Source organism: Acanthaster planci, linkage group LG16 (genome assembly GCF_054643075.1).
Source record: "Acanthaster planci isolate LZ-2023a linkage group LG16, COTS_SCS, whole genome shotgun sequence".
NCBI lineage: Eukaryota > Metazoa > Echinodermata > Asteroidea > Valvatida > Acanthasteridae > Acanthaster > Acanthaster planci.
This window is the reverse complement of record NC_141792.1, coordinates 3165365-3186312: the sequence shown is the minus strand read 5'-3', so window position 1 is coordinate 3186312 and position 20948 is coordinate 3165365. Positions and strand designations below refer to the sequence as shown.

General features: G+C 44.4%; 1 protein-coding gene across 4 annotated transcripts in view; it reads left to right on the top strand.

Annotated features, from left to right (window-relative positions):
• The window catches only part of LOC110985278 (uncharacterized), a 48545-nt gene extending 27889 nt beyond the window's left edge, over window positions 1-20656 (top strand). For all 4 annotated transcript variants that reach the window (XM_087147511.1, XM_087147510.1, XM_087147509.1 and 1 more), the window contains 18 exons: window positions 160-385; window positions 870-1045; window positions 1903-3256; window positions 3902-4108; window positions 4923-5066; window positions 5483-5685; window positions 6725-6815; window positions 7788-8050; window positions 9403-9664; window positions 10107-10345; window positions 11367-11457; window positions 12841-13023; window positions 13822-13939; window positions 14344-14488; window positions 15434-15811; window positions 16139-16274; window positions 17068-17178; window positions 18671-20656. In XM_087147511.1, coding sequence (XP_087003637.1) covers window positions 160-385; window positions 870-1045; window positions 1903-3256; window positions 3902-4108; window positions 4923-5066; window positions 5483-5685; window positions 6725-6815; window positions 7788-8050; window positions 9403-9664; window positions 10107-10345; window positions 11367-11457; window positions 12841-13023; window positions 13822-13939; window positions 14344-14488; window positions 15434-15811; window positions 16139-16274; window positions 17068-17178; window positions 18671-18940 — 4597 coding nt within the window. In that variant the 3' untranslated portion in view covers window positions 18941-20656. The remainder of the gene's footprint in view (window positions 1-159; window positions 386-869; window positions 1046-1902; window positions 3257-3901; window positions 4109-4922; window positions 5067-5482; window positions 5686-6724; window positions 6816-7787; window positions 8051-9402; window positions 9665-10106; window positions 10346-11366; window positions 11458-12840; window positions 13024-13821; window positions 13940-14343; window positions 14489-15433; window positions 15812-16138; window positions 16275-17067; window positions 17179-18670) is intronic.
• Window positions 20657-20948: the final 292 nt, after the last annotated feature.

Genomic DNA, 20948 nt, shown 5'->3' with positions numbered 1-20948 from the left:
TCTGGGGAAGTGTTGCAGTGCCTTCATGGTATGCATCTCACATCGCATATGCCGACATCTCGTTAGATGCGTACAATGCGGAAAGTGGTGAAATGTGTGCCATACAATGTGAAAAACACCAAAAGCTTAAAAACAATTTGGAACTGCAATTCTCTGTAGGGAGCAAGTTGTGTCCAGGAAGGAGCTAGTCTCCATCCAGGAGTCGTTGATGGCCTCCAAGCTAACCAGGGCCTTCCTGGGCTGGAAAGCAGCTATCCAACGGCAAGTCAGCTTGAAGGCATTCCTGAGGCAGCGGCAAGAGGCAATGGTAAGACGGATCTTTGAAGGCTGGCGAAAGACAGCTGAGGAAGAGATGTTGCTGCTAGAAGTGGAACAAGGGGGCAAGGTAAGAAAATGAGACGGTAATCAAATAGTGGTTTCTGATACCAGCAAGCCCAGTGGGTTGTATGAATACATGTATGTGGGTCATTCCATGAGGTTGGGGCACAATTTGTGACGGTGTCCTTGTTACATGGGTAACTTTTACCATCTGTCATGACCTGTGGAGTAGGTCATTTACTCTGCAAAATAACACACACCTCTGTATTCAGCCTTGCAAGATGTATAGCAATGTCAATGTGGACTCCTTATGCAGGTAAATAGCTGTTCATTTTTTCACGGGACCTATGTAACAATGGACACCGTCACAAATTGTGCCCCAACCTCATGGAATGACCTATGTCTGTGGCATCAAACAGGAGGTACTGGGTCCCAAGCACAAGAAAAATGCATTTGAAACTGCATTACAAATAGCATCCACCCCCAAGACCGATGGTGGTTCAATTCCGAAGTGTGACATTTAGTGATGGTTGTCTGATTTTCACCGTCAGATGAGGGATGTTCTCCTGAAGACGCTCCTTTTCAAGAAGTGGTCCAAAAGTACCCGTCAGCAGAAAGTCATTGAGGCTAGTCTGGTGTCTGACCAAAGAATGAGAAGGCGTGCTAGAACAATCAGGGCAGCGTACAAGCAGTGGAAGAGGCAGTTCTTAGTCCAGATCATTGCCAGGTGCGTGATGTGACAATGAATTCAACTTGAAGCTTACTGCATGGTCATGAACCTACAGTGTACAGTAGTGTACAGCTTGCACATGCCTGTACAATGTGCAGCATGTACAGGAGGATTGCCATATTTGGCTGAGTCATTACATCATATACCTAGCGTGTTATGACCAATCACAGAGCCTCTTTTAGCAGAACTCTATGCTTTTACTGACTTCTTATTCGTCCTATCTTACCTTGAAACCGGTCAATCAAATTTGTTTTGCCTTGCATATTATCAAGCCAAAGCACTACAGTTTCTTGCCAACTTATAACGTTGCCTGTCTTGAGTTATCAACAATGAATTACTTACGGCTTTGGTCGAGGTAGGGTTTAGAATATGTAGAGTGATGTCTATTCCGTCCATGGTTTTGCACAGCCTATCCAGTCTGTTGCTAATAGACCACTCTGGTCTATATGTTTTGCTCCATGTACTGGAATGCCGAAGAATGACCCGTCCAAATGCGGTCACACTCCTGGATGTATTGTGGCTATCCATGAAGTAACAAACTTTGAAACATTGGAGAAATCTAAGAGAATTTAACTTTCAATTATTGAAATACTGGAAGTCGTCTCTCATCAGATGTCGACAGAACAGATGAGTGATATTCTGATATGTGTTGAACAAATACACTCACAAAATTATGCTTGATTTGTGTTGAGATTTAATTCAACTGAATGAAATTTTAATGGTTTCAATGAAAAACTTGAAAAAGCTACTTGTTTTTGTCAAGTTTGTACTATTGAATGATTGAACACCCAACTATACAAAAGAAAATTTTAACGAGAAATGAAGGATTGAAATGGGGACATGTGTCTTTGCAGGGATGCACAAGCTGACAAGGATGGAAGGTTATTGCACCGTGTCTTCCTGGCGTGGCACCAGGAAACCAGGTCCACTTACGAGCAGCTGACGGAGAGGTTTCAGCTGGCCTACGATGCTATGAGCTTGAGCTTCCCAAGCGATGGAGTCAGTCCAAAGTCGACCCTTGCCGCCCTGACCCTTGACCTGCCCCAGTCTCTCAGCAGTAGCAGTGGTGGGTCGCAGGGCCTGCCCGCTCACCTCTCGACGGCGGACAGCGGGTATGGGAACGGATTGGCGCCGCTGCAGCAAGAAGGCCATTCTTGTCAGGAGACACCGCGCTCCCAAGGGGGCATCCTCGACAAAGGCAGGAGCAGTGGTCAACAGGATGAGAACTTTCAACTGGAGACCGGGCGTGGCCAGGTACCACCTCCCCAGCTGAATCGGTATCGAGGGGCTTTGGGAGCTACCCGTGTCATTGTGTTATCTTCTGATGATGACTTGTACCCAGATGAGCTTCCTCAACAAGTTGGAAGTCCAAGATTTAGGGAGCAGCAACACCACTTGAAACCACGCCGTCTCCTTACACAACTAAGCTCTTCAAAATTTGACACCCAACCCAAGTCAGCCAGCGGTCTGCAGGCACCTGTCTCCGGCCATCCAATCTCCTTTCTGCGAAGGCGCGCCAGTCTGGATCAGAACATCCTTAGCAGGCCCCAAGCTGATCACAGACATCCAATGAACACAACGACATCCAGTGGTGCATGGGGCAGTGCTCGGAGTGCTAGCATGGACCAGGGTCTGCTGTCGTCGCCCGCTGTTATCAGACACCTGCGGAATGTCCACAGGAAATCGCAGACCGAAAATCCCATGCTGTTCTCCTGGGAAGAAGCACCAGCAGTGGGCTCCGATTCTGGCGTACATGATCCCCCGCTCTCAAAAAGTTCCAGCCAGACCACCTCTTCGCAACCTCAAAGACTTCAAACTCCCAAGAAACATAGAAGTGCACAACTCCAGTTAAGCACAAGTCCATCTTCACATGCTTTTCTACCACTACAAGGCTCACTGTCATCGCCATCTCATACCCCTGGTTCAGCGTCGCCACGATCCCCAGACCTCTCCAAGTCCCTCTCTCCTCTAAGTCCAAGAAGCCGCATGCATTTTGCCCTGCCCGAAGGGCAATCTCAGACCATCTCGGACAGTCGCCACTCGTCCATCTCAGAATCCAGTAGCACCGGACCGGGCAGTACCCACAGCAGCAGTTACTACATGCAGCTGGTTGGGTGTGACCAGAGCCAGTCTGGGACTGCGTCAGAGTACGCTCCCAGCGTGTTCTCAGACGGTGCACCTCCAGTCAGTCCAAGGCTGGACCAAAGGGTGAGTTCTCCCAATTCCTAGAACTTCTCTCAGTGATAGATCCCAATCAGATGAGTAAGAAATCACCTGCTACTTCAAAGTTACGGGTCCTTGAACAAATAATGTGCAAAACAGTCGTTAGGAATTCGGGATGTTATATTCACAAATGGTTGGTTGTAATGGCTGATCTTTTATACATGTTCATATCTCACATCAGAGAACTCAGTACATTCCTTTTCATTTACACATGGAATGCTGAAAGTGTATTTTTAACTCGATCCATGGAGCATAGTTATTGTGTAAATTCAGTGAGTAACACTTATACTTTCAAAGGAAAGGTGATCAACATCTTTTTACACATGTACTTGTAGTTCAGGGTTGGCAGTAGTGCCTGCTTTCTGGTTCAAAATAATTTTTCGAAAGTACTACAGGAAAGTTTAAACTTGCAAAAGGTGCTTCAGAGAGAAATGCCTCAAATACATTTTCTCCAAGCAATTTACATACAAAAGTTGACAGGGACTTTAAAAACTTTGGGAGAATCGGGACCACGATGGAAAGTTGGGTAAAAAAAGTACCTGCCGTCTGGCATTTTCTTAAACACTTCTACATGTATGTATGGTCTGTCCGCTGTGAGTCACCCAGACCAATTTTTAATCTCTGTCACAGACCTACCTGAGGTCCATCATCCTTCACTGGCGACTCTGGCCGGCCAGCGCGGCCTTCAACCAGTGGCTGGACTACGTTCGCTACCGTAAGAACCTGCGAGAGATATCCGAACAAGCTGACTGGGTGTTCCACCAGGTTAGACTCAGGCGCGCCCTTGCGACGTGGCAGAGAAGATGCTATGTGGAGAGGCTGGCCAGAAACCATTGGGTGAGTTCTGAGATCATCTGTCTGTTTGGTTCTCAAACTAGTTCCATTTGATAAAACTGCAGTTATATCTATAGAGTACTTGAACGATACGGGCGATTCACAAAAGGGCACTCCAAGAGTTTGCAACGTGTTGGCCAATCACCACACGTGAAACCATTGGGTGAGTTCTGAGATCATCTGTCTGTTTGGTTCTCAAACTAGTTCCATTTGATAAAACTGCAGTTATATCTATAGAGTACTTGAACGATACGGGCGATTCACAATAGGGCACTCCAAGAGTTTGCAACGTGTTGGCCAATCACCACACGCGAAATCTGTCGACCCATTCCAAACGTTTTTGTGAAATGCCTGTATTGTGCACAAGTGTGAAGTACTATTCACAACAGCTACCAAGACCTATCTAGGCACCTTGCTTTATCCAAATGGAGGTTGAAACCACGTATATTGTTGCCTCAGGTACCAATAGCATATTACTGACGTATTGTTTCCCTAAACATGGGGAAACATCATGTTGTTTCTTTCCTCTGTTGGCACGCCGCCTGTCTTTAGAATATCACCTCAAATTGAACAGAAAAGTGAGTATCGTTGTTCATAAGCTTGCGTTCATAAGCTTGTTCACCAATATAAAAAAATTAGCACGTTTTTTGGACAAGATATTTTTGCAGCGTGGAATAATAAAATGTAGTTTGAGGAAATTTGCAGCGTGAAAATGCCTCTTCGCAAAGACGGATGAAATTTAAAGATGGCAAGAAGAACTTGGTGAAAAAGGCAAGTGTATACTTTCATCAAGGGGGAATGTTCGACTGTTTTTCAGGAAATGAGGACCAAAGCAATCCACCTCATGACATGGATGCAGCACAGTCAAGACCACAAGAGGTGTAGCAGGCAGAAGGTTGCAGCAGACAGCATGGCCTGTGGGAAACTACTCGCATCAGCATTCCACTTCTGGAAGACAAAGGTATGGACACTTTCCTTGTTTCTTCATTCAGCAGAAAACGAGGTGATAACATCTTTTAATCTAAGTTGCTTGGAAGTAGTTCCTCGTCGGGATCCCATCAGAGCATCACTTCATGTCTTTGCATTGTCTATGCATTTACCAAGTTTAAGCATGATTGGATATTTAGTCCTCATGTACTGTGCGACTTCAAATTAATGTTGATGCAGTCTGAAGTTAGTTATTAGTTCACCTTTAATAGAAAATGCATGCAAAGTCGATGGAATTTGGGTGGAAGAACAAGACAAATGTCAATAAAAACGAGCTTTTTCTTCAAATTACTGGAAAAGCCAAGAAGCGTCTTAGCATGAAATTGATTTTGTAGCCACTGTTAACATTGTGAGATCATTTCTAAAGCGATGTCGTGTCTCGCCCTGCAGTACAAGAAACACAAGGCGGTCTTGAGCATCGTCCACAACTGGAAGGGCTATGTCCAGCAGATGGTGGACCTGGAGGACCGCACCAAGGACCTCCGACACCAGATACAGCGACAGACGGCGCGGGAGTGCTTTAGGTCGTGGAAACTACGGACCTGGCAGATACTGGAAGTGAAAGCACACCGCAATCGAGTGATCACAAAGAGGTGCGGGCCCAATGATACATTATGAAAGGATCCCATAAATTGAGGCTGAATGCCGTTTTCATTCCGTCAATTTTTTCCAGCTGCATTAGCCACTTCGCGCCGGGCCCATTTGTCTATGTTAATTCTGCTGGGCCGGGTGACTTTTCATTTTTTTCTGCTGTCAAAATTTTCTAAAAATTCATAACTTCTTTACTGGATGTTTGCACCCACATGAAGGACTGTCTAGTGGCTATTCTACTCTGACAGACAACATCTATTGATGCCCGAGTATTTCAGCCAGGCCAGCTGCCTTGTAGAAAGAGCCAAGACTGTGTGGTGTTATGTAATTTTCTTAGTTTCTGAAACTGGCTTAGTGCGCTGCTGACGTCTTTTTAATAGGGGCCAGATTAGCATGCAGCGGTATTGTATCGCTCATCACTGGAGCGCTTTTGTCCCCGGTGGTAATCCGCACTGAATGCCTTCGTCATCTTTCAACACAATGACAGATTTCCTCCGCTATTGACAACTGACAAAACGTTGGCAATTCTCCGCAGCTTTGTCTTTTGTTCCAAGTACAGTCCTTTTATTACAAGGCCCAGCTCTTTTTTCCGATTTCATGCTCCCGGCTTCGTGTATAAAGCCTTTGTGCCCGAAGCCAGGTACACCGGCACAAAGCGGTTAAAGATGGCAAAATGAGCTCTTTGTTTGGCTGCATCACTGAAGTTTCAATGCGTGATGAAAATTGACATTATTAGGGTTGAAACTATTGAGGGTTCCGGTTGACTTACATTGTGCAAGACTCTATGCAAAGCCTTTAAGTCAAAGTGGTTGCAGTGAGTTTCAAGTAGTTTCTAAGCTTAGATTTTATATTATTAAGACATACAATTCTGGATCTCTCTTAAATTGATGAATGCTGAGTAGGGCAAAGTTCATTTCTCGCACACAATGCAGCAAGAACGTCTTTGCGTTGTAGGCGGATTTGGACATGCTACCTATGCCAGGGTGTCTGGGCACATTAGGGCTTCTGCTGTTTAACGTCTTGTCATTCCTTCCACTACAGATGCCTTGTCGCCTGGGCAGTATGGAGCAGAGAAGCCACAGCCAGGAGAGAGAAGTTGCAGTCATTCCAGACCAGGAGAATTAAGCTGTTGGTAAGCAGTGGCGTAACTGGGCTACATTTGCAGAGGGGCACCCTGGGGGCCCTAATTTTCTGCAGGGGGCACTCAGTGGGTTCAGTCACAGTTGAAAACACTGACCACTGAAGACACTGATAGGCAGAATGTCACCCGATTGTTTTCCTCCTCGGGGGGGGTGGCATTGGACGGGGGCTTGTGCACCCCCAGTCTCCCCCTTACTTACACCACTACTGGTGAGACTTGATCAATTAAATAAGCATTTTGTGGTGTTGTGAACACCAAGAATTTCAAGGAGTTTTCTCTATGCTATCGACAATTCATAGAAAAAACAGGAAGAACTTTTTTCAGTTTCACACATCCTTTAAGCATCTACTTGAGTTGGCCAGAGACCTGTTCTCACATCATTGCCACACGTTGGGACAGAAAATGTGGTCAGAGCTTCATAGATACAGTGGTGTAGAATCGGGGGTTTAACCCCTTCACTCTGGGAACCCTGGACAGCCGTGGCTTTGTGTGAGGATTAGTGCATACCGCACATGCATTCTGTTCATCATACACCTGCGGTTTCAATGTGGGCCTGCTGCTGGACAAAGCTTTGCATACTGGGCATACCACAGCCCAGTTGTTGTGATCAAAAGAATTCCGGCGTTAAGGGGCTAAGGGTGATATTCAGTCTCTAATATTTTGTAAAGAGTGCCCTTTTCCGTCATAAGTGCCCTCCTCCAAACTGCCAGTAGCGCAACTTTTTACACCGTTCCTTTTACTAATGCCACACTTAACATCAGAATTGCACAACCATATGAAAAGCTCCACCTATGTTTCCATGCTTTCCACTTTGAACAGTGCCATAATTAAAATCAAGCCCTCCCTGTGAAAAATCTCAATTCTGTCTTTATTGGATTGTTCGTTGGTATTTACCAGTATTGGCACTTTAAAAAGCTGTAAATATGACTCTCGTTGAAAGTCTGAAAAACATTGAATTTGTAGGTGTTTCACTGCTGGCAATCTCATTTGACAAAACTCCAAGCTGCCCGGGGGTTCCACCACCGGGCTACCGCAGCCCGTCTTAGGAACATTGTCTGGACGTGGAGCACCTACGTTGCCAGCAAGCAGCAACTGGAGGCGACCGCTGCTCAGATGATCCACGGACGAGAGGAGAGAATGGTCGTGGAGGCTTGGAAGTCGTGGAAGAGGCAGGTGCGGCGACGGCAGCAGATGAAGCAGCTGTACCTCACCAACTTGGCCAGAAGGTATGTATGTGGCTCAGTGTCTTGTGAGTACCCTCATTTGGCCTCAGTGTTCCAGCCATTGTCTGTGTTTCTCTATTTACTCCCAGCCATTTCAAGCGTTCAACACGGTGACTGCCAACTACGAGATTATTTCGTAGTAATAGGTGTATTGCAATTTTGCTAGTACGATATGCCCACAGTAAAAAATGGGTTTTGAAGTTTTGTAAAAATGTACTGTCAGGTCTCTAAGCCTTAAGAGTAAACCCCTGGCTGATTGGAGAATTCTGGTTTTTTTGTTATGGTTGTGTTCAATTTCTCACTGATTGCTATTTTTCACTGCAAAAGTAATGTCAGAAATATGCAAAAATGGAAATATCATTTCACCAACAGATGTGCTTTATTTCATTCAGTATTTAGCAAAACGAAAGGCAGTACATGCACATTACTGTACAGTTGTTGAATGACCCTGTCAAGAATTTTGGTAGATGCAAAAGAGCAGTTGACCCTATGCCATAGCCAGCCATGAGTTCCCTCTGCAGTGGTGCATTTATTGTGACACACTCAGATATATATGTGTGCATGGGCACTTTGGTTTGCAATTAACATGTTAAAAGTAACCTGCCCATAATTGTTTCCTACTGTAGTTTAACTATTGTTACAATGTACATGTATGTCTGTGTTTTTCCTCAGGTGTGTTATGCTTACATGTATGCCCCAAAACGGGCTGCCTCCTGTTATATGGCATTTGAAAAACTGAATCAGTGTGCAGCTAAATTTGCCTGTTGTTCTTCATAAGAAAGTAGGAGTTTTTTAATCAGTGTTCCTTGGTTTTAATAACTCAGTTTTAATGTTCATGTATTGCACTGTGTTTTTTCTTTCGTAATGGTTACTTTTGTCGATGAATTTTGCTTTTTGTAATGATTTGTCGTGTAATTTTTTTCTTCAAATCCTGTGTGTTTTTTACTGTAATTTGGCCTCTGACCACAAGAGTGAGAAACAAAAACAGAACTATTTTTAATTATAAATATTACCTGGCTAAAATTAACAACAGCAATAGAGGTTGGGACGTTGAACCTTTTCCACCACATTGGAAGTGCAGAGATATGTGTTGGTTGGTTTGTTGGCTCAAACTATTTTTGTGACATCTTTGAAACCGGAAATTGAATGAGCCAGTTGGTTATTTATTCCAAGTGCCTTGTCAGCCAAGAACAAAACAAGTGTGTGAGTTGGTGCACAGCCAGGCTGATAGGGTAGTCCATGGGCATCCGCATCTCTATTTCCGAGTCAACCTCTGAGGAGCCACATTTTGGGCGCGCTCTGTTGGAATTCTGAACCGGCTCATTGTGCAAGGCTAAATCTTGTTTCCTCTTCAGACACCTGTTAGCCTGGCACATTCACGCGTCCCGCCAACAAACCCTGAACGTCGCCAGCGCAGTCGCCAAGGACAGGAGGAACACCAGCCTGTTGCAGAACTCGCTGCAGGCGTGGCGTCGAGCACGTTGCGCCAGTCAGCTGGCCTGCCAGATGCAGGCCAGGCTTGGAGATAAGCTGATCAGAAAGGCATTTTGGGATTGGAGGAAGTACACGAGGCATTGCCGCTGTGAGAAGTACGGTCAGATGAGGCTGCTGAAGTTGGTAAGGATTCTCTCTGGACTGGCTCCCTGAAACGACATTTAAAAACAGACACTTTTTGGGTATTTCAACTGATAACGTTGACGTGTCATTGCTCTTCACTTTTACCTTTTTGGTCTACGTCAAACCTAAAAAGCCCTGGTCGACAGAGTCCTTCAAAGCTTTTTAACCCTATAAGCTTACTCGTTATTTGTTTTCACGCAAGGACATCCTGAAATCCTTCAAAATCCAGCTTTGTGCATTAGAGCCAATAGCGCTGGCTGCCTTTAACCCTAAAAAAGGAATTTTTTGGTAATCGGTTGGGAAGGGATCACTTATGCTCTTTTTAAAATTAAATGAAATATTCTGCCTAGGTATTTTTGTTGCACTTGTCAATTTTTTGAATTAATATTGAAGTGGAAGCCTTTATTGATCGTTGAGGATTTTAAAAAAAAAAACATTTTAGGCCCTCCATAAGTGGCGGTCTCGCTGTGTGAAGCAAAAGTCTTCAAGACAGACTGTACTCAGGGTGGCCCATCACTGGAGGAAACAAGCACAGCGATCAAAAGACCTTGACCAGTCACTGGACTCCTACCTCGCCCGACGGGATGCCATGAAACGCAGGCAGGCATTGGAGGCCTGGATGTTGGCTTGGCAACAGCAGAGGCGTGCAGTGGCCCACCACAGTAGCGTAGCACTCGGAAGGTTAGAATTGGTTTGCAGAATTGGCATTGCAATACTGGGCTTTAATTGTCGCATAACATGCTTATTATTAAGTCTTATATGCTTTTATTAGCATTGTAAACTCTGCACAGGCTAAACCGCGGAGACAGAAAGGGCGCTCCCGTACTTGTTTGTGGGCATCCCCATGCTTAATCACTTCATGCCGGGCGACCCATTTTTGAGTACGTAATCTTTATATACAGAGCTGGGGAGGCCGGAACTGGGACGAAAGAGTTGGGCCACATAGCAAAAGACCGTGCTCAGCACAGAACACTGAGCTGCTGGGCATTACCGACATTTTTTGCTCTCAATAGATAATCCAGCCTTGTTTTGAAACAGTATACCATGGATTGAGGCATTTAGAGCGAGTGGATTACCACCGGGGACAAAAGCTCTCCACCACTGCAGCGATGAGCCACACAGCACCGCTGCACGCTAATCTGGCCCTTAATGAAAAGAGGTCAGCAGTGCACTCTGCCGGTTTCAGGAACAACAGAATCTTACGTAACACTGCACAATCTGGGCTCTTTTTCCAAGGCTGCAGGCCTGGCTGAAATATTCAAAAGCCAATGAAGGTTAACTGTCAGCTTTAGAGTAGTCCCAAAGAGTCCTTCATGTGGGTGTAAACGGCCATTAAATGAAATGATGAATTTTTGAAGAATTTTGAAAATGGAAAATCTTGAAAAGGACCTTACATCTTGTCTTGCTCAAGAAAAATCCTCCCGGCAGCAAGTGGTTAAGGTGCACACGCATATTATATGCATGTACATGTAAGTCACAATAGCCCTATTAGCCGGAGAGGCAAGCAACCTGTGATCTAATGTGATTCCACCCCAGCAATGACTTCTAGTTGTTGTCACAGATAGTCATGAGGAGTTTTTAGACAATAAGCCAAGAATTATACCAAGTGTGGGCCTCTAACTCTGGCAGAGTGTACAAAAAATTTGTCTTTTGCAGTGGATAGAAAAATTATATCGGCACTGATCTTTTTCAACGGTTGTAGGTGTCTGAGTGCCTGGTGCACGTTTGCTTCCAATCGGAGACAAAGGCAGACCGCACTCCAGCTCTGGCAAAACAACAAATGCAGGAAAATGGTAAGCTCCCTTCTCGTTGTGCCACAAATTCTTGTGTGACCTCATGGATATGAGCTGTTGGCTGTTGAAGAAAAGTGGTAGAGGGCGCCATTATGTGAACATTCACTAGTCTAGTGAGGGCACCTAGCAGGCTCATGCACACATCCAAGTTGAAACTGTAATACATATTACACAATATTAGCGGAACATTCTCTTAAGCATTTCCCACTGACATGATTTGACATTGACAAGTTTAGATAAGTAGGGTTTAGGTTTTAACAACCATAAACATGTACATGAGGCTTCTGCAAAGCCGTAAATACATGTACCTGTATATATCCAAATAGGTCACTTGAAAGACATTTTGTGGTAAATTTCTCAACATTAGGGAGACATCGGTCATTAGGGAGACATTTCAATGTCTCCCGAATGCTCCAACCACCAAAAGGAGGAAAATTTTTATAGTCCACATTTTGAGAGATGATAGATCAGGGTCTGAAAGAAAAACATACAAATTTTGGTTAAGATCGGATAAGGGAATATTGAATTATGGGACGGTAAAGTTCGAAAAACTTTGTGCAGGTTCCTATGGAAATGCCTCCCAAGTGACCCATTTTCGGTAAATATTATTTGCACAATTGTTTTCACCGATTGCTCGGGGTTGTGCAAAAATTGTGATTGACTGCTGGACCTTTTTTTTGTTGACTGTTTATAACAGTGAAAAAAATTAACAAACAGAAGAGCATGGATAGGGTTTCCACAGTCATTGAAAATCCTGCAAAATTCTGGCAAAAATTTGTACTCGAAAGTCACGGAAATTTGGAAAAAATGTGGGTTTCCTTGAACCCTGTTGTCAGAAGAAGAATTGTTCTAGAAAATTGACAGCAGTCAAGATCATGCAAGGGTTATTTTGGATGGTCTTCTTTTGGGATGACGGACTAACGATAAATTTGCAGGCTACATGTCAGTCTTCGTTGCTAGGAAAATTGCGCCCTCTCTTGTTCCAGCTCGGGGCTCATATTCGTCCTAACAACCTTTCTGTGCAAAGTGGTTTGTGTCGTGGAAAATGTCATATAGTTGTCTTGGAAAGTCTTGAAAAAGACAATGAAATATGGTTTTCAGATTTCTGTTGGATGAATCTTCAATGTTTAGCCACATTAGCTACAATTGAAAGCAAGTGCAGCAATCAACAATGCCAATGTATGAGTTCTTAATCACTGCACAACCGTAGAACAGTGCAGTTCTAGCTGCATTTTGAGGCAGCTACAAAGTCAAAATACTCACAAACACCTCATTGATAAACTGCAAACAAGTGTCGAGTGTCCTTCACCGGACCGACCTGAGCATGCGCTTACATTTTTAAGCACAAGGCCTTCTTAGCACTTTGTTGCTGATTCCTGGCAGCTGTCTGCATCCTTTGAGAAATGGAGGAAAAACCACCGGCGCTGCCTAGAACTGGAGACCAGAATGGCTGGATTCCACCAACAGAGGGCAGCAGAGCTGCTGGCTGCAGTGGTGCGAGCCTGGCATCATGTGACCATGGAAGGCGTGGCAGTGCGGCGACACAACAGGGCAATTCAGGCCAAGGTACATGTACCTTCATCATTAAACCCTGACTTCACATCTTTTTTTTTTACGTAGTGGCTTCACAAAAGGAGTCATCTGCAGTAAAATGCACCACCAAGTATTTGTTGTGGAGAACTTTTTCCAACCACATGTCGTCACTGTAAATTTTTTTTTTCATTACTCCGAACCGTAGGGCACTTTACCCTGATTTGAATTTGAATTCTCCACATTAAAGACACTATACCTCAGGATTTTTAAGCTTTTCCTTAGTTACATAAGAGATGCTTTGCCTCAATGCACTGTTCTCGATGGATAAGAAGGGCACAAAGGAACCAGTCCATTCCAGAGATGGCGGTCGCTATGCAAACACTTGCCCCGAATCACAAAGCATAGCAACAGTGTCATTAGTTTGGGGAATTTAAATTGTTCTGTATATGTGCAATCAGATAACTCAGTCTACCAGATTTTATTCAAATTTAACTCGCAAAAGGCTGAGGCTGCGTCCGAATCTGTCCTAGAGCTAGGTCTAGGACTTCGCTCCGTAGGAAATACGTTGAGACATCAAGACATTAGAACTAGCCGTAGCTCTGGAAGCCCGTTTCGGACACGGCCTTATTGTTTCTGCATGAGGCTTTGCTGATGTCGCATGTAAACAATGATGGGTGATAAATGGTGGAACAAGGTAAAACGGAAAGTGGACCGTGAAGTTATAAGAATATTCAGACAATACTGTGGCTCACTTTATCAGGAGTTGCTCATCATGCTGGTGTCTTCTTTGACATGTCACCGATCCATGAATTTTGTTGTCATCACTTCCAGGCCTGGCAGCATTGGCAAAAAGCGTTGAGCAATACCCAGGCTGCGATGCAGGTTGCTGAGACGAGGCAGACTCAAGTAAACCATGCCATCTTCCGAGCTCTTCGAGACTGGTGTCGAGGTGATCACATGCTGGCCGTCCATTGATGTAGAATTGTGTTCAGGCCCCTGCCAATTACAGTGCTATGAACTCTTTTGAGAAACTCAATAGTTCCATCACCACCCAGGGGCATAAATCCCAGGGGAGAAGGGGGTATATATCTCCCAATTTTAGTGTTAAGACCCACCCCGATGTGCAACTGCATCATAAAGAATCACCCCCACCACCACTCCCACCCCCACCCCCTCTTTTTGGATTTCAACCGTGGGGGAGGTTTAGGATTTGATTGTGTCCCAGCCGTCCCATGACCTCACTTGCCAAAGTGGATTTGTGCCACTGGTTGTCACTAACACAACAGTGTTATAGTGGTATGAAACTATTGACACTTGGTAGGTCTTGTTCCCTGACCCTTCTCCCATATACAGCCAGGAGAGCTCAGAAGGAGTTGCAGCATTTGGTAGCGGCCCGTCACAGGTTACACACCCTAAAAGCGATGTTTGCACAATGGAAGACTGAAGCATCGAAAAAATCAAGGGCCAAAGCACATGCTGATCAAGTCCTTCAAAGCAAGTATGTGCATTTCCAAATACTTATTTTAGTCACTGATTTATTTTCATTTGACATTTTCCATGTTTGCTCAGTGAGATTTTCCTTCCTTGTCTTTTGCACCATTATCCATGCCATCATGTCATCTCTAGTTGTTGTTCATTTTTGTTTTGTTTACTTCGGCTGAGTTTGAGTCAATAGATAAAAAAACAATGACAGGAACACAGATTTATTTGGTTTTGCTGTTGCAGTTTTCTGACTTTGGAGGGTACTTTGCCTGGAATTATAATGTACACACATGGTTTCGAGGGCTAGGACATATTGAGAGTGCAGTTCACTTGAACTGCTTTTGGGTGAAGATTACACACTGACTTGTGGCAATCGATAACAAAATGCCCCCCCAAAATAAACAGAATTGACTGGAGTCCTCCAAAAGTCTGTAACCATGTTGTTTTGGAAATTTTCTCATGTGCAGTTTCCAAGTTCTTTTGAACACAAATGGTAATGCACCAACCTGTCATGGTGAATAGAACTTCCAGGTTACAACAAAGATTTGAATTAATAATCGTGTCTTTCTGTTTTGAGCCCTGAGCTGGACCAAGAGAGGGCGCAATTTCCCCTGCAGTGCTAGCTCCTTTCGTAGGAACTACAATTTGCTGGTTCGCAAACGAGTATGAAATGCACGTGTTATTATTACGTTGCTACTAACAAAAGGAGCACTCCTGACCAACATGGTTCTTTGCTACCGATGAGTGGGTGTTTCTGACTAAGGGGGATAATGAACCAGTTCAGTATTCCAACAGTACATGCCCAAAAATGAAGCATATCCGATGTCATTTAGACGCACATACAAAGTTTGTCATACCAGCGCAGCCAAATGCAGACCCGCGCACTTGCTTTGTTGCCGAATGACCTGGCTTTTTTTTAATACCGAACTGGCTCATTCAAAGTGTTACTGGGTTCTTTCAGAGTGCTGCACAAATGGGCTGTTGTGGTTCAGCGAAACATCACCCTGCGAGTTTTATCACAGACCTCTCAGAGGGCATGCAGCAGGCTGAGGCAGAAGGCTGCCTTCTGGGTCTGGGCCAGCCAGCTGCGCCGAACCCAGCTCCTCCGTGACCGCCTGGAGGGTGCCCTCGAGAGGCGACACCAGGCCACACTGGGCCGGCATTTCATGGAGTGGAGGCAGACGGCCCTGGCCAGCCGTGCAGCCCGACACCGAGACAGTGTGCTGCTGAAGCAGGGATGGTCAGTCTGGAGACGCCGGGCGACAGAGAGAGTCCTGGAGAGGCAGTTCGAGGAGGACATGGGGGAACTGGCAGATGACCACTACAACAAACACATCAGGTATCATTGACTTCCCGTCAAAAACAGAGTCATTCGTGGCCAGGTGCCACAAAATGGGTGTTGACCCTGAAAAGAGCCGTCAAGGTCTCTACATTTTCTCCAGTATTGTTGCAAAGTGTCTCTACATCACACAAAGCCTTGAGGGATTGTTGTCTAATGATGTCACACAGTCATTTTGACACCAGTTTTATGAAAAAGAGACACTGTTTTTTGGTCAAATGTCCATTTTTGAGAAGTCAGATTGGCCAACAATATTGTCTCATTGAAATTGCAAGCCCATAAGGTACATAAATAAATAAGTTCCCCCTTTTCTTTGGCCCTCTTCAGCAAGATGGTGTTGAGCTCCTGGTTGACGGAGGCCAGGGTGGGCAGACTGAGGCGGAAACGCAGCCGCAGACTGGCAAAGAAGTACGCCCTCATCTGGAAGAACGGCTCCCGGATGGCCCACACCGCATCGGCCTTGGTAAGCCGCATCCCATCCCGTTCCATCCGCCGCTGTTGTAAATTCCAGCGTGGCGACCAGAAGCTCAGAATTCCATGATTAGTGAAGTTACATTTAAATTGGCTAAGGCACCTGTTTCACCAGACAACTTTTTTTTCCAGTATTAGCACAGACTGTATCCAAGATCATCTGCTCTTGTAGCTCTTTGGCAATGTCCCTAGGAAGTCAATTTCTCAGAGGTTACTTTCAGATGAAATGATTCTAAAGAGAGACATTGGGTAGTATTCATTTACCCTAGAGAGCGATAACAGAAACTGGTATCTTACAGTATACCATTGCTGTCTGCTGTGATGGGGTCCATGGTGTTTTGTACTGCCTAGAGCGTAAATGGCCCCCCCTTGGCTGAGCCTTAGCAAATACGAGTGTAAGGGCAAGAATTCAGAGAAATTTATTTTATAGGAGAAAGATGCATTTCAATAAAGTTGTCTTCGACAACAAAGTGTTTAATAGTTGAAGAAATTGAACTGAATAGAATAATCGGTACATGAAGGAAGGACCATCTTTTCGTTGACATCGTCAAAGAAATCTTGCAGTGTACCATTTTCTCACACCAACAGTCTCTCAGTCTTGCCTGAAGAGATGGCTGATTGGCCAGCACCTGCAGTCTGAGTGCTGTATCTTTGAAAAAGCACTCATCAGGTTTCTAAGCGCAACATTTATCGCCCAACTACCCGAAGTGTGATCTTAGAGCATGCCAGTACAATCCCATACAAAACCGTTGGATAACTCTGAGTGTGATTCTCTTTGTGAACAGGATGTGTATTCGTCCATGCGGAAAGTCTGGGTGGTCTGGAGACGACGCATGATCCAGAGCCTGATGTCCAAGACAATGCAGCAACACAGCGATCGACAGCTAAGGGAGCAGGTCAGTTGATCTACTTTGCTCAAAATACCATGTACCCAATTTCTAATTGCTTTCATAATTTTGTCTCCTTTACTTCAGCACTGAGCATGCCATTCAACTTTCAAACTCATATTCATTTTGTCCAAACTGTACTTGAAGCTCCCTTGTACTCATACTCCTGTGATTTTTCCATTACTCAGTGTTTTCTTGCCAAGACTTTCTCCAGTCCTTTTACTACTTTGCCACAACTCAAGTGCTCTTCTCCTACTCTAGTACTTACATGTATTTCTGCCCACACTCAAGAACTATTTCCAAAACTCTGTTACTTTGTCATGACTCAGGTACTATTTCTATCAATAATTTTCCCACCACTTGAATTCTTTGCGTGCTACTCTAGCACTTTTATGACTTCTCAAGTTTAGTACGTTTTCTTCTTTTGTTCTTTTCACTGGTCAAATTACTTTTTCGTTTACTCAGTTACTGTTCCCACTGGCTAAATACTATTTTATTCAGGCATACTAGCCGTACTCATTCTTGAGTGTCTTATCAAGGGATGAAACAATTCTTAACCACTACCAGCCGGGGACTCCGGGATCGGAGCCGTATGGTTTATATGTGTGGCCGGGGTCTCCGAACTCGGACAAAGGAAACAGGGCCCTGTAACAAAAGACCGTACTCCGAACAAAAGACCAGGCTGCTGGGCATGACCGGAATTTTTCGCTCTCAAAAGTGGTGATAATCCAGCATTATTTTGAAACCGTATACCAGGGTTTGGGGTATTTAGAGCAAGCGGATTACCACCGGGGACAAAAGCTCTCCACCACCGCAGCGATGAGCCACACAGCACCGCTGCATGCTAATCTGGCCCCTATTGAAAAGAGGTCAGCAGTGCACTGAGCCAGGTTCGTGAACAAAAGACAGCTGTGTGACACCGCACAATCTGGGCTCTGTTTACAAGGCTGCTGGCCTGGCTGAAATATTCGGGTGTCAATGAAGGTCACCTGTCAACTTAGAGTAGTGCCTGAAGATTACTCCGTTCGGCTATAAACGACTGTTAAATGGAATGATGAATTGTTGAAGGATTTTGAAAAAAGAAAAAATGATAGTCATGCCGGCCCAGCATCCTCAACGTTGAAAAATGCCCCGGTCCGAAGTGGTTAATCCAAACTTGTCATGTTTCTAGCTCCCAAAGGATTGTTTATGTTCTTTGTACTTTAGTACTTCAGCTTTCACTTCATGTGGTGTAGTACTTGTTGCTTGGTTCTCATCCTGTCATCCTTTGTTCTCATCATTTTCCCTATTTCAATCCTTCTCAAGGTCGTCTCTTTCTTTGTGACATACAACTTAACAATGCTTTCATCTATTAATTCAGTGACCTGTCAGGGGTATGGTATGTTAGCAGTTTTCATCCACCTGGGTTAAAGATGCGAGGTTTCTGTGGTACCCTCGCTATTTCTCATGGCGACATTGGCAGAGATTCCAGTAACAGCCGAACCCCTTGTCCGTCTTTCAGTCCTTCAGGGCGTGGCGTATGCAGGCCGCGCCTGCCAACAATGGCCTGCGACGGGACCTCCTGAATTGGCGACTGCACGCTGCCTTCCGGGTGTGGCGTGAGCGCACGCAGGGCGCCGACAACGACCAGTCCTGCAGTTCCAGTCTCAGCAACCACTCCTCCTCGGCTGGCTACACCAGCTCGTCGGGGGCCAGCGAGCTGGCGGGGATCTGGAACAATGCACAGAGAGGCAGAATGGTCGGTGGGGAGGGTGGGACAGCCCCACAGTGACTCCCTTTAGGAGGGACTCCTTTACCAGGGGAGGGACTCCCTTATCAGGGGAGGGACATTGTGTGCCTTTAGTCCATCGGCCGCATCCTAGGCAGCTATTAGGCTTCTCTAGGCCTGATTGCACAGAAAAGAGTACGGATGACTTCAACTAGACCCATCAAGAGAATGACAACAATGATACAGTTGCCAGCATAAACCTCAACTCTGGACAGATTATTAAAGCCGGAGATTCACAAAACTTTGAGAAAGTGTTACCTCAGTCTGATACAGCTGAAAATTATTTTTATTTGGTATTCATTTTATCCTTAATAAGTGTGTAATATTTGCTGTTATACTTCTTTTATGGTGTCTACTTTTTTTACCCAATATTTGTTCTTAAGCTACTGCAGTTGATAACCTCTAGATGTGGACATAGAGATTCCAGAAGGTAATCTCTTAAAGAGATTACCTTTTGTATGAAAAACCCTGATCTAAAGGTCTTATTAGTGTGCTGTTCAAGCATATTGTGAGAAATGAGTTTTTGTATTTGGCCTATGCTGAGAAGTGCAATAGTCTGGTTAGAGCAAAGACCTCTATGCAAATGTATCTGTAACAAAATACAGATTTTCGTACCCGCATTTCAAAGTAAACAGGGTTCCTGCGGCCTGGAAAAGTCATGGAAATTTGTTTTCGTTTTCCAGGCCTGGAAAAGTCATGGAAGTTTTTAAACAATGTGTGGGATTTCTATTATCAAAAATAAGTGCATAAATTGTGTGATTTTATTCGCAACTTAAAGGTCTAAATAGTCCAAGAAATTGCTTTATTGGGTCATGGATTTTCATAATTTGGTCATGGGAAAAGTCATGGAATTTAATTGTCCTTTAGGCGCAGGAACCCTGTGTAAACCTTCAGTTATTGTTATAAATCTCAGCTATAATGAACTCCTTCTATTTATACAAGTAGCATTTATGAACAATTCTGCTGTGGAATCGAAGACATCTGTGTATAATTACAATACTACAAAATCACAGTACTTCACTACCGGGTAACTACCGAAACGCCTTGGTGGGAAAAATAGTCTTGGAGTCGGAGTAAAACTTTAACCCCTCTATGCTTGAAACAAGCACAGTACAGGTTTTTTCGTCATACCCCTTCCCCTTTTTTATAATGCATCTGACTGAGAAAGTAAAGTATGTAGTTATGTCTGACAGAATTTTGGCCCAAGTGGATTCCTTTCAGACCTCCAAGCATTATACCTCCCAATCTGGTGTTCAGTCATACTTTTCTGTCACAAGCGTCGCTCTTTGTGGTTTAACTTGGAACACTGTAAGGATGTTTTCCTATCCCCCACCTCCACGCTGTTTGTACATGCATGTATATGGTTTATTTGTGGCCCCTTTTTTGAGTACTTTAAGTGTTCGCATCAACTTCAAAGTTTCCGTGTGTGGGGATCCTCGCTGCGACCCGCGGAAGAAGTTTGCCAAATAGTAAGGTCATAATAATCTGGCCAATTCCTATTTGGCTCATACTGAAACTAAGCACTTACATGTACATATAGAAACATCGTCCTGTTTATTTCATTGCATTTTAGTGACTTCTTTGTTGATAGATATGAACACCTGATCCCACTACCCACCACTGTTAAACACATGAGGCTTTCACTGAGAAATAACCCTGTTCGGAATAGGGCCGAAATGTTCATGTATCATGGTGTTTCAATAAAATAACACATTTGAACCTTTGAGTCTTTGATCGAAAGATTGTTAGGCCTATAAAGAAACCAAGCATGGGTAAGGGGCCCACACCCTACCGTTTTTGAAGTTGTGAAGTTTATTAGATTTTGCACAAATTCTGATAAAAACATTGTCACTGAGCGTCGTCATGTTGCCCCGACTTCATAGCAAATTTCTGGAAGCATCAGTACACGCAAATAGGGTCAGCCTTGAAGTATTCCGATCAACGGGATATGACGTGAGGTTTTTGATTGGAAATTGCGTCTGGTGTTGCTGCATATAAAAACGGAAATAGT